The sequence below is a fragment of the Lepisma saccharinum genome, chromosome 9 (genome assembly GCF_977018435.1).
Source record: "Lepisma saccharinum chromosome 9, izLepSacc3.1, whole genome shotgun sequence".
Taxonomy (NCBI): Eukaryota; Metazoa; Arthropoda; class Insecta; order Zygentoma; family Lepismatidae; genus Lepisma; species Lepisma saccharinum.
In genome coordinates, this window is record NC_139237.1 from 52504357 (window position 1) to 52517759 (window position 13403).

General features: G+C 39.5%; 1 protein-coding gene across 1 annotated transcript; it reads left to right on the forward strand.

The window, feature by feature from the left end:
- The first annotated feature begins 865 nt into the window (after positions 1-865).
- LOC145992665 (uncharacterized) lies at positions 866-12850 on the forward strand. Its single transcript, XM_083129038.1, has 2 exons — positions 866-897; positions 11024-12850. The coding sequence occupies exon 2, from the start codon at positions 11041-11043 to the stop codon at positions 12082-12084; it is 1044 nt and encodes a 347-aa protein (XP_082985164.1). The 5' UTR covers positions 866-897; positions 11024-11040; the 3' UTR covers positions 12085-12850.
- Positions 12851-13403: the final 553 nt, after the last annotated feature.

A 13403-nucleotide genomic window follows, 5' to 3' on the forward strand; every position in this document is an offset into this window, starting at 1 on the left:
ATAAGGCTAATCGGGACTGGACCTACAGTTTAAAGTGGGATCCGAACCACTTGTGCCTCCACCGGGTATCGAACCCGGGACCCCTTGATTACAAGGCGAGGTTTTGATTTAAGATTTACATATTCTGCAAGAAGGTAATGGATTAAAAAAGAACCATGTAAACATTGGAAGCAATGGACATTTTTATCAAGAAATTACTAATGAATTTACAAAGGCAGAGAAAGATTGCCTTTCACCTTCAAATAGACATTAATTATAGATCGTTTTGAAGGAAGGGATAACTCAAGAATTTTTGACTTTCTAAATTTTTCTGGGGCTGCTTTCCCATGAATAAAAATCACCGCACGCCACTAATTTTTACCAGGATATAATTTTCAGTTTAATTCCAGGAATCAGTTCCCAGTTGTTAGTGATTTTAGCTCTGATTTTAAACTCGGTGCGCAAAAGAAATCTATTTGTTATTTTTTTCAACGCTTGCATCGATAAGAAAAGTTCAACAACTGGTATAAATTGACTTCATCATTGTAAAAAAAAAACCAGCTTATGGTCGTGATTACTGCGAGAGAATCAATATCATGCCAAGGCTACGATTTCCACTGATACAATAGTAAGAAGTGTAGTATTTGCTACAAGAAAGAAAAAGATCGTGGAGTTGCTGCAAGGCTTGCTACTGGAGACCTCTATCGTGGACGCCTGTCATTAGAGAACCTTCCAAGACTTGACAAAATGCCGCAAACTCAAACGTAGTAATTCCTAGTTGCTGGACATTGCACAATATGTCTTTCTACAGCAAATGTATCTGCTCTGCGCAGTAAAGTCCGTTCAATACTCCTTGTTTTCTCGGTAAATTAAAGTGATCCTTGAAGCTCACCGGAGGTGTTGGGGTGCTTTAACTAGGTAAGAAATATTTCTTTCTTTATATGATATGATTGTGTTGTGAGAGCATACACTGTGCACACGCTCTATTGACTGTTGTAAAAGGCATACCCAAGTGGAGGGCTTAGGGGGTTGCAGTGCATGTGCTGAGAAATAAAGTTTTGTGAAAACAATGAGTGAAATGAAAATACATAGCTATATTTCTACAGGAAAACTTTGCTCAAAAGCACCTGCGATGAACATTTTTTTGAGCACGTAGCTTTCTTCTGTTTCTTTGGTCCTCCGTGGCGGAGTGGTTAACTCAATGCGCTACGATGTAGGGGTCCCGGGTTCGAATCCTGGCTTGGACATGGCTGTTCCTTACGAGTGTCCATCAATTTCATCATATCACCAGTCATCCTCATCGTCGCGATTGGTCAAAAGTGGCAGAGAAGCGACGCTAAACAACAAAAATGAAATCAAAATGGGATCTTCTTGGTTTTATTCATATGCTGCCGCAGTTCACATACATGGGTTAAACTTTGAGAGGTGTCACTTATCCTGAGCATGATATATAATGGGGATTCGAAGTGAGAGGAATGCGGGGGGGGGGGGGTCTTTCCCCAGCTACCAACATTTTCGCTAAGCTCTCTCATTGCTAGCATGTTAAAAACATAGGAATATCCCTCCACCTATACCCAGGGCTCGACTTTATATTCCCACCCCCCAGAGGTAGCAATTTCCATTTCAAGCTCTGTGTATAGTGTGGCCTTGCAAGTGATAACAATGTGCAGGGGACACAGTCGCATCGTCTCCCACAACAGACAAGTAAATATTAGTAATCAAACGAGTCTTTACCCCTAAATGTGATATTTAGGATATAATGTTACTACAAGCCAATAGTTCAATATCAAAGTAGTTGGGACTAATGTATAACCTCTAGGAAAGTTTTACAACTTAGCCGAACCTTATACATGGAGGAACTGGCAAAAAAAATACATAAAAAACGTACCAATCCTTTCAATAGGCTATATATTAAGTTCGGAGTTAGCCCTTCTCAAAATCAAATCCTGCGTACACTAGAGACTGTCATCAGATCATGCAACATCGACAAACATTCAGAGCGTCAACAGTTCACCAAGATAAACAGCTTTTCTTGACAATGTTCCTCTCTAGGGGGCCTCGTTTTATCCTAACACAAATTGCATTATTTTTGCTTGTGTGTATGCAACCACGTAATACACATTTACGTTTGTCACCAATATTTATATTTTCTGTTCCACCATGCACTACTGATATGCTGTTTATAATATTAAGCCCATGTTGAGAATAAAGAGACGCGGTTATCTAGTTGATATTGCGTCTGACTGTTACACGGGAGACTAGAGTTCGATTCCCGAGCCATGTGATTTCAATTGATAATTTTTCCATCGATTTCCCTGCATAGAGGAGATATGGGGTTTACCACTTCTAATGACCGTGTACCTGAGGGCAAGCCTGGGGAGGTAAAGGCGACCAGAGCGTGCTGCTGATCACATCAGTTCCACGAATGGACGAGATAGTGAATATGTGGGACCTTACCTCCACACCCTCGCCACCGCATATGCCTACAAGGCATTTTACAGCATGCATGGGTTAGCTTTGCATTTTGTGTTTAAGTGTGTCTGTTTATGTGGGGACAGGGGTTAGAATTCGTAATAACCTATTACCTATTTGAAACAGTTCAACAAATATATACAATGTCACACCAGTTTTCACTTTCCCCCTGGAAAACGAGTTATTCTCTTTTCAAATAATTTAAAATAAAGCATTGCTATAATTTCGAAGTATGCCCATTCCTTGTCCTCGCCGGGAAAGTGTTGATAGGCCTTGAAAAAAGTTTTGTTTTGCTTCCAACAGGAAACCCCCCCCCCCCCCTCGTCTTAGAAACGGTCAGTACGCTCATGGTAGTGAGAAACAGGGCTGATGTTACGAAATACGAGCCTCTGTTCGAACTATATCAGTGAGGAACTTAGATTTTGTAAAGTGATTTTACAGTCAACTTCCATTTCTCCTCTAAATTTGAACTTAAGAGACAGGTTTTCGTTGTTAACCACTAACAATATGAGCCTCCTCGATGGCGCAGTGGTAGCGTCATTGCCTTGTAATCGAGGGGTCCCGGGTTCGATACCCGGTGGAGGCACAAGTGGTTCGGGTCCCACTTTAAACTGTAGGTCCAGTCCCGATTAGCATTACTGTGCATAAAGTGGACTTAAAACACCAACTCAAACCAAACCAAAAAACTACTAACAATATGTGGCACTGTGTAGAGAGCATAAAGGTACATAACTTTTCTCGATAGCGTTTTTCCATCCACGCTACAATCCCTCTAAAAACATATTCCACCATGTAGCCATGCACTTCAAAATTATTGTTCCCACTGATACGATGTTTTTCATCAGTCATGTAACATTGCTTGATTGATTGAGTTGGTGTTTTAAATTCACTTTATGCACAGTAAGGTTAATCGGGACTGGACCTACAGTTTAAAGTGGGATCCGAACCACCACCGGTATCCGACGGCGCTACCACTGCACCATTGGGGAGGCAGTCATGTAACATGACGTTAGTACTCTGCGGAAAGGGTATTATGCTAGCACAGAAGTCGACAGGATGAAACCTTGAGATGAAAATTTTCACTCAATTCATGCATTGTTGAACGGTATTGAAACATAGTAAAAAAAAATTCGAAAGCCCCTTTTCGAGTTTATAAAAACCCATAATTTTTGTCCATTTTTTTAGTCTCTTAGAATCCTAATTCAGATTTACGTTCTCTAGCGGAAGGCCCTTTGCAGCGACACGTGTGTCACACCCCTAACAGTGGCCCTGTAAAATACGCTTATACGTTTAGTACTGAAGTTATAACGACAAGAAGAGACTTTAAAGGAGTTTTACTTACCACAAAACTGATAAGGAATGCACCACGTACGAGTGCCAAAATATGACTGAATAATGGTGTTCCCGTCTAGTTCGCTGCACTGTTTGACACTAGGTGCAGTGCAGGTGTACCTCGGTGTCAGGCTGGTGGAAGGAAATGATGTTCAACAAAGTAGACGAAAAGCGGTGTACAAGTTCAGAAGATTCAACAAACGGGGCTACTGATTCCACAAGTCCATGACGTCAGTGTAAACTTATCACTAGTTTGTAGCTCTACCTTGGCGAAATGAGCTGAGGGACATAGGAGGTGGGGTCCTATTTAGTTCTTCTCCCTCCTTCCCCTCTCCGGTGCCGTTAATTGCTTTTTAAAGATAGTTCTTATTATAGAGGGCGAAGTCGTAAATTTTGAAATTTTGAGATGGATTTTTTTTTTTTTTTTTTTGCAATACCTGGATACCTTGTAGATTTAGGTTGGTATTGCATTTAGGTGATATCGGTTAATGCATTTCGAGATGGATAAGAAATTGATTTTCCCTATGGTGCATGATTCACGTGCTTGAATTGGAGAGATACTTATAGAGCCTAGAGATATTTAACAGGCGGGGAAAAGTGCTAGGCCACCTCGAAGTACTTATTCAGAATTGAGTCTAAGAAAAACCGACGCATTTCAATATGGTTCCTATACAACCTACCATAACCAAATGTAGATAAATTCACTGAGCAAGGTTCATTCGTTTTTCTCATTCCATAATATACAGGGTGTCTCAAAAGTAATAGCGCAAACTGACACAGGTGAAAGTACACGATAATAGGGTGGGAAATAACCTTTTGCTGGGGGTCTGCAGGAAAAAGTAGCAACAATTAAGAAATTATGGTAATACCAAATGTTTACTACGACAATTGTGGTTACAAAAACAAAATTAAAAGTTAGTTCACGACAAACCACCATGCTTCAAGGCAAATGCTAAAACCAAGACCTTCTTCGGCGAAGTGGCATTGACTTCTTCAGCAGTTCTGAATGGCCGGCTGCATCACCGGACCTGAATGCAGCGGAGCACTTTGGGGCTATTGTGAAGGACGCAGTTGAGTCCTTGATGATAGTGGAACGCGGACCGGACCGCTATTCCCGGCCAACACTCCTTGCACATCTGGAACAAGTCCTCCGTGACATGGAATGGAATACGGACTGTTTGAGAATCTTCTGAGCTCCTAGCCTGATCGTCTTCGTGCTGTGAGAGAAGCAAACGGCGGACATACTAACTTTTAATTTTGTTTTTGTAACCACAATTGTCGTAGTTAACATTTGGTATTACCACAATTTCTTAATTGTTGTTACTTTTTACTGTGGACCCCTAGCAAAAGGTTATTTCCCACCCTGTAGAAGCAAGAAAGTCTCTGTAAGCATGGGTCTGCAAACGAGCCGTTTTCGAGATAATCGAATGTGTGATTACAAGCCGCCATTGACTTCATTGTTTGTAAACGTCGTCCTAGTTGGTAAAATGCTAATAATGTTGCGAATGTGTGGTTAGAAGCCGTCACTGATTTCATTTTGTGAACACCTAGTGCTTTACTCCTTGCGAGGTCCGAGGTTTGCTCTTTGTTTACAAAACAGAACATTTCCGAGAGTTGGTACTTCTTTTACCCACACATTCGCACACATTATTAGCATTTACCAACTAGGACGACGTTTACAAACAATGAAATCAGTGGCGGCTTGTAACCACACATTTGCAATTATCTCGAAAAGGCTCGTTTGCACACCCATATTTATTGAGACTTTTTGCTTCTATTATCGTGTACTTTTACCTGTGTCAGCTTGCACTATTACTTTGAGACACCCTGTGTGTGTATGTATATATATATATATATATCTGTGTGTGTTTAAACACGTGTCATATTAAATATACTTATATTTTCTTACTTAGTGTCGATTGGCTGCCACTTTTGGCTAATCGCCATGATGAGAATGAATGGCAATTCGATTAAATTGACGACCAGACACGCACACACACATACACACAAGAAACAAAAACTAAAAAAACGCCTTTGCCCATGCTGGGACCCGAGCCTGCGAGTGGTGATTTCGTGAGTCCAGCATACAAAGCTCTCCGCTACAGAAGCGATACGCATGAAAGATGAGGGCCTTCCCGATGGCATAGTGATATCGTCGTCGCCTTGTAATCAAGGAGTCCAGGGTTCGAACCTGGTGGAGGCACATTGAACAGTGGTTCGGATTCCATTTCAAACTATCTGTGCATAAAGTGAACTTAAAACATCAATTCAAACGTATGAAAGAGTCATCCAACTTTGAATCTGATTCATAGGCGTGCGCACGGAGGGAAAAGAGGGGGCAAATACCCCCCTAATCATGGATGCCGCAGATTTTTCCCACGGAGGGACAAGCAAGGTATTTTTCCATGGGGCATATTACCCCCCTAATAGTGTTGCCCCCCCCAAAAAAAACCACTTGAATTTGAAACTATCGCATTAATGAAAATTACTGTGACGGAAATCAAATTATACGCTTGAAATATATACGTACTTTTTAGGTTGACATTCGATTTCTAAGGGGTAGGTGTGGCCATCCTTGCTCCCCTTCCAGACGTCCATTTTCCTACATTATTATACTAGTATTATATTAGTATACTTTCACCTAGAAATTTAGTGTAGAGGAATCTTATCGACATTATTAAACGATATATTTAAACATTTATATAAATGTAGGCATTTTGAAGCCTATTAAATTTCAAAGCAACTATGAGGGAAGGGAGTGCAGTGGCGCAACCACAGGGGGAAATGGGAATTGCCCCTCCCCAATCTTGGGCCGAAATCAATTCTAGGGAGGGAAGGGGGCAAACATTGAGGTAAGAGAAAGCAAGACTAGTAGAATCTAAGAGTAGCAGGACAAAAGGATTCTTAAGATGGAATTAGTTTTCACGTCTTTCTTGCATTATTTCTTCCAAACGGCCAAGAGCACCTGCAGGCAGCACAGAGGGACGAATGCCCCACTCGATATCAGATTCTATATAAATAAAAATACATTTCGTAAAATTTTCTTGTTCGTTTCGCTCGCAATGTCTGGTTTTCTCACAGTCTTGTCAAGTTCAGAAGTTCAGAACCGTAGCTATGGGGCGGCGTGAGTTGGCGCGCAGAACGTTCTAAATGAAAAATATTGTAAAAGTGGATGCCATGGCGTCCATGATATTTGTGGTGTCATATTAAGTCAATATTATTTTCAGTTTGCGAAAATTTTGGATCTAAAAGCTTTCTTGCTCGCTGCGCTCGCAATTTTGTTCATTTCTGTAATGCATTGTAAATTATCAGAGAGAGAGAAGTTATAACTACTAATTACTTAAGATTCTTTCTGCTAGACAGTTTTGTCTTAAGTGCATGAACATATTTGTTTGGAGGAAAAGGAGCGCGCCATATTTTAAAGACAATTTATCTATTCGTTATATTGCGTCTATGTTGCTGCATTATATATACATATATATATATATATATATATATATATATATATATATATATATATATATATATATATACATACATACGTACTCACATACACCCATCATGAAACTAAAAACAGTGATGTTTTTCTTTCGCGACTGAACTTTTATCAAGGCTTTGCTCCCCTAATCAGAGGGTCTGCGCACGCCTATGATCTGATTTATAATAAATATGAAAAAATTCAAGATACCATTATAAAATAAAATTCTTCTCAGTCTATGGGATAGATTTTGTGTTCCTCAAGAAAGTGATAGGGTTTTAAAACATTCATTGGCATTTCCATATGCTCATTGTCCTCAAAGTGAGAGTTAAAAATAATGCCAATAGTGTAAACTGGAAAGCAATACTTACAGAATGGAATGGAATGGAATATTTCCTATCACAGAGCGAAATTCACGCCGATACATAAACAACACAGTTACTTTTATTAGCCTGTCTCTAGGAACTGTTTTTACTGTTTTCTTGTTTTAATCTTTTCGGCATATCGGTCATCCTGGGTGATGTGATTAAAAAAATACGTTCCTAACTAATTAAGAATAAGCTACACGAATATGTGCACAATCATGGATGGTGAAAAAATGCAAATTTTTATTTAGTTCAAATTTTCAATTGTAACTCTTTCCTGTTTTTTTTTATTTCTTCTTGGTTTTAATCTTCTTGTCTCAGCCATAGCTTCTCTTTGTTTTTGTTCACTTCCTCTCTACTTGATCATTTCATTCTGTGCCTTATCTCCCATTATCTGTCTATTTGGACAGGGCTAACATTTGGTGTATGACTTATGTATGTACAGTTTCGGTTACTAAGTAACGCCACTCTTAATTCCCAGTTGCGCCGTTCGTGGGACACCCTGTACTAACGCAGAAAAAAATTGATAGAGAAGATATCGAAGAAGAAAAAATTTTGAGTTAAATAAATTTTTCTGTTACGTCATTTACCATTACTTTTAAGGAAATTTTTATAACACTAGTGGCGGAGCGTTCCAACCGTAGCCCTCAGCACTTTTAACGTTGCACGACACTATGTGTATGCCAAGTTTACCCCCAAGTGAATGGGCTAGATGAAAACTATATTGAGCATGTAATGGACTAAATAGGCTTGCAATTATTTTTTATTGGGCTAACGCCGTTTACGGGATATTCGGTTTCAAGAAAATGGAGGACCAACGTGAAGAAGCGCGTTGCTCCAAGTTACACATCTGGTCGTACAGTTTAGTGGCGGCGCATTCCAGCCGAGACCCCTAGGGTAGAAATAGCAGATAGAAAAAGTTAATGGAAAGGTGTCGAAATTATTGCTGTAAAGACGCAAATTTATCGTTCACACGCCCAGTTGCTGTCGAATTGCTGAGCTCCGGAGTTATTGCTGAGCTGCAGCGTTATCGTCGAGACTCCGAGTTGCTGTAGAGTTGCTGAATTGCTGAACTCCTGAGTTATCGTCGAGGCGCCGAATTGATGAATTGATGATCTGCGGGGTTATTGCTCAGTGGCAGAGTTATCGTCGAGACCCCGAGTTGATATACAGTTGCTAAATTGCTGAGCGGCAGAGTTATTGCTGAGATGTTGAGTTGCTGAGACGTTGGAAAGAAGCCGATAAATTGCAGAGTAACAGTGAAAACATCGAGACGATCAAGAGAAACTCATTTATGAATAAAGGACAAATGATAGTGCGAGAACGTCCATACGTGTAAAGGGCGGTGTATCAAAGAATGAAAGAAAGAATATAAGAATAATACGTGTGTGTGTGTATATATATATATATATATATATATATATATATATATATTATTTACATAAGGGACGGAGTATATTAACAAAGAGATTCCTATTGTTATATGATCCTCCACGTAGTATATTACATGAATACAAATGTCTAGTCTCATTTCTTAACAAAGAACCTAACCCTGATGGCGAAGTAGCTAATTGGTACCAGAATAGACGTAGCATACATAAGTGGCGCCCAACCTTGGGGCTATAAAATAATTAGGACTAGACAGTCGAAAAAGGTATAGAAGAATACACAAAATGAAGGACAAATATAAAATAGAACATGAAAGTAAAGGCAAAGCTAGTAAAAATGGATCAATGATGAAAATTGTAGATGAAGAAGGGGAATTTTTTGTTGGTGTGACGAAGAAGGAACCACACAAGAAGTTATCCAATGTAGAAAAGTTATGAATATAAACACTGGACATGCAAAGAGATGAGCAGAGAGGAATATATGAAGATTAGCAGAAAATAAAAATATGAGTACATGTGTAAGACCTGCAAGAAAGAGGAAGAAGAAGCTGCAAAAAGGAAGATTATGACGAAAAAACTCCGGAGACTATCAAGGCAAGTTAGAGAAGCAAAATAGAGAATTAAGATAAAGCAACAGGAGAAGGAAGGAAAAATGAGGAGAGAAATTGACGAAGATAACAGTTAAATCGAAGATAATAATAGAAAGGCAGAGAAATTCAATGAGAATAACAGAAAAGTACAAGTAAGAAACGAAAATAAAGAAATGCATGTGCAAATAACCAGTACCGGTAAAGAGAATAAAAAAATAATGGACAGGAAGATTGATGAGAACAAGTTGTCAACTGAGGATAGAAGTTCAAAAATAAATAGTACAGTTGAAGATGAAGAGTTGAGGCTTAGAGAGGAAAGAACACTACATCGCAAATAACTTCAGAAAGAATTAGAAGCAAGCAAGTAGTAAGAAACGGCTCAATCCAGAACTGAAAACTGAAAACTGTGGAATATGAATCTAGCGCTCCATGCGGTTATAGAAGACACTTGTGTCTTTAAGTAAACGAGCAGGTAGCGACAGCCTTAGCAACTTAGAAATACATGCTAATAGCACCAAATCTGACCTGCCTAATCTATCCACATATAATAACAGAAATAAGCAAGAAAATAAATTAAGCAGGTCAGGTTTTGTGTTGTTAGCACGTATTTGCAAGTTGGTAAGGCTGTAGGTAGCTCGTTTTAAGTAATATATTTTATATATGTCTGAGTGTGTGTCGTTATTTTGAAATATTGAAAAACTTGAAAGGCCTCCGTATATCTTAACTGTTTACAATTTGTCGTATATTATTATAGTAAACTAGTTTGGCTTTTAAGAATTTTGCAATTTGTACGATATGTTAGATCAAAGTAAGTCACATAATGAATATTAGACTTGAATTAGCAATGAATCGATGGTACTAACAATTCAACAATAAGTTAGCCATAATTTATAAACTTTCTTGGTAACGAATCACAAATCAGCATATAGATGTTTTGATTCTCAAAGAAAAACGTTAACGCCTAGAGGGCAATCATGACTGGATATGGAAACATACCACGTAATCTCGATTTAAGAACAGCAGTACGGTTCACAAGAGGCGAACGGGTTTCAGTTGATCACGCCTGGTGTATATATATATACGTAGAGCCATCAAAGTATGTATAAATATAAGTAAAAAATGGAGACTTGACAAGGACTTGAACCCGGAAACCGTGCAATATCACGAAAAAAGAGTATTCAATAGAGGCAAAAAGGCAGAAGCGAAAAATCATGTGATACCATTGTTGTCTCGGTACCTCAGTTGGTTGGGTATGCCAGAGACACGGTTTCGAGTCATGGTCGAGCCTGTGTTTTTCACTTAAATTTATAATTTGTACATCCCCTTGCGTGCCAAATTATAAGACACGAGATGGTCTGTTAGTAAATTGACACAGATGTTCTGAGTGCGAAAGTCGCTTACTTTGATGTCTACTTTCAGGTTAACGAAGAGAAAGGATGGTTTACTGTTCAAAGTGCAAGAGAAGCTTCAAGACCGAAAAGGATCTCGCAGTGCACAAAGAGAATGCCAAATGTGTGGCGAGCAATGGAAGAATTTCGCCGAGTAAACCTTTAAGGAAACAAGAGTCACAGTTTGGAAGATGCAAGGAGTGCGGGAAGAACTTTAAGGATAGAAAATCGCTTGATGGACACAAATGCACGGCTGTCGTCCATCCATACAATAGTGACCAGAAGGAAGATAATGGCTCTAGTGGACAGCAGACAAGGAACGAACCAACTCAGGCTCTTCAGCAGGAGAAGATGATCATCTCGGTGTTTCCCATTGCCGAGAGGCAGGCGAAGTCCTTGACTGATATCGACGCCAGAAACTTCGTGAAGATGGCTCAGGTTGAAGATCAGCAACGTATAGTGAAGATCAAGCCAACAAACCAGATCATCATGGTTGGCAATCAGCAGAAGTCATTGAGCGAGGAAGACAACGAAGTCATCGGTGACACGGATAAGATCATCTTGCAAGACGAGACAAACTACGAGCTGGAGGAAACGCCGTTTGTGGAATTCAGATACCCGATCCTGAAGAGACTCGAGAGATCTAGCAGGTCCACCCAGACAAGCGGACTGAAGATTCTGCGGAGAACGATCGACAACACGTACACCTCCAGCGCTCTGCCCACGCCTAGCAGCGCGGACGGCGAGGTACCGGAACCCAAACGGGACCCAAAGCAAGCGCGCTACACAACCACTGAGATGACCACACTGTCGCCTCAACACCACAACATCGTAGAGCAGGAGGATTTTCAGGAAGCACCGGAGGATAACATCCAACCGACGGCTCACGCAGACAATGCTGCTACTGATATTCTGCTGAAACCAGCAGAACTTTTACACACTCGGGTGCCTCTAAACCCTCGCCGGAGAATGTCCCAAGCTTTGGAGCAAGCTTTCGTCACCACTCCCATTGAGTTGTCACTGACCGCTGTCCCTCGACGACACCCACCACCTTCCAGCCCCCCGGAAAGCAGTTGCTGTTCTATTTTGTGATTTCGAGAGTGCGCTTGAACTGCAATGTTATCAGTATTTGTACTTGTGCTGTCCCTATTCAAAACGGGTATCTCCGACCGTGTAGTTGCAATGATGTCATGTAGTCGCCCGTTCGATTTCTGATTCAGCCCCATAGCATAGTGGTTCTGACCTGACTTTAAGCTTCTGGTGCAATCTTGATTAGTCATTCTGAGTATAAATTGGAATTATGAATCCAAATGTGTAGTCGACTGGATTGTTTAGCGGAGTTAGTGCGTTCAGCACAACGTAAAATCATTCGAAACTTAAACAGTAGCCAATTTATTGAAATAAGAGCAAATTTGACACAACAGATCGCGATATATTATCTCCTCTCAGCTTTCAAATGAAAAATTTTCTGTCCACTGGTTCTCGAGATATTCCTGACCAAAATAACACCGTAAACTTTACGCAGAATTGAGACACAATGTATAAATTATTGAAGAAGGATATGAGAGTCCCTTAGGGTAATGGCTAATAGATCAGTGGGTTTTTAAATGGAATACTAACAACTGAAATATGCCTCCACTGGGATTCGATCCCAGTAAACCTTAGACTTTAGGGAATGAAACCTCGAATCAACTGATTGTATGACAATATCTTAATTTACTGAGCCAAATCATATAACAAAATATGTAATAACTAGAATTCAAAAGTTAATGACCTAAAATTCTCAAAAAGACGAGACCGAGACTCAAACGAAGACGAGGCAGGCGAGACCAAAACGAGAGCATTATTTACAGCTCGACACTAGCCCGAGATACTGCAAACTTTTGTCTCGTCTCGTCTGGATACCATCTCTGAAAATTATCACTATGCCAAAAATGTCCAAAAATGCCCGAACTCTAGTAATAACAACATTCTCTAAACACCGTATCTTTTTGTCCCGGAATGGAAAATGCATAGTAATAAAAGTGGGCAATTACAGTTATTAATTAAGATTAAAGTGTCTCAGCATAAACAAACAATTTTTTTTACAATTATTTCAATAATTTGCAATTTGAATTTCACTTATTCAATCTTTGTTTAATTCCAATGTTTGGACTTGAAGTAAAATATGGTTTCTGGTGGGAACATTTAATTTGTATTATTTGATTGTTAAATCAAAATGTCTGGTAACTTTTATCTGTTACATTAAACTGTAATAAGTGTATTGTCCTATTCATGTTCAAAATTTAATAAAATTTTGTCTTTCTTAAATGTTCCAATCTCATCTCATCTAAATAATTCTATTGCCTTCCAAATTTTCAGAAGTTAATGTTGATTATTTTAAATCGATACATGATACTAGTAGTACATAT

What these genes read in the sequence shown, in the direction of transcription:
- LOC145992665 (XM_083129038.1), top strand. Translation starts at nt 11,041, where the DNA reads ATGGTTTACTGTTCAAAGTGCAAGAGAAGCTTCAAGACCGAAAAGGAT.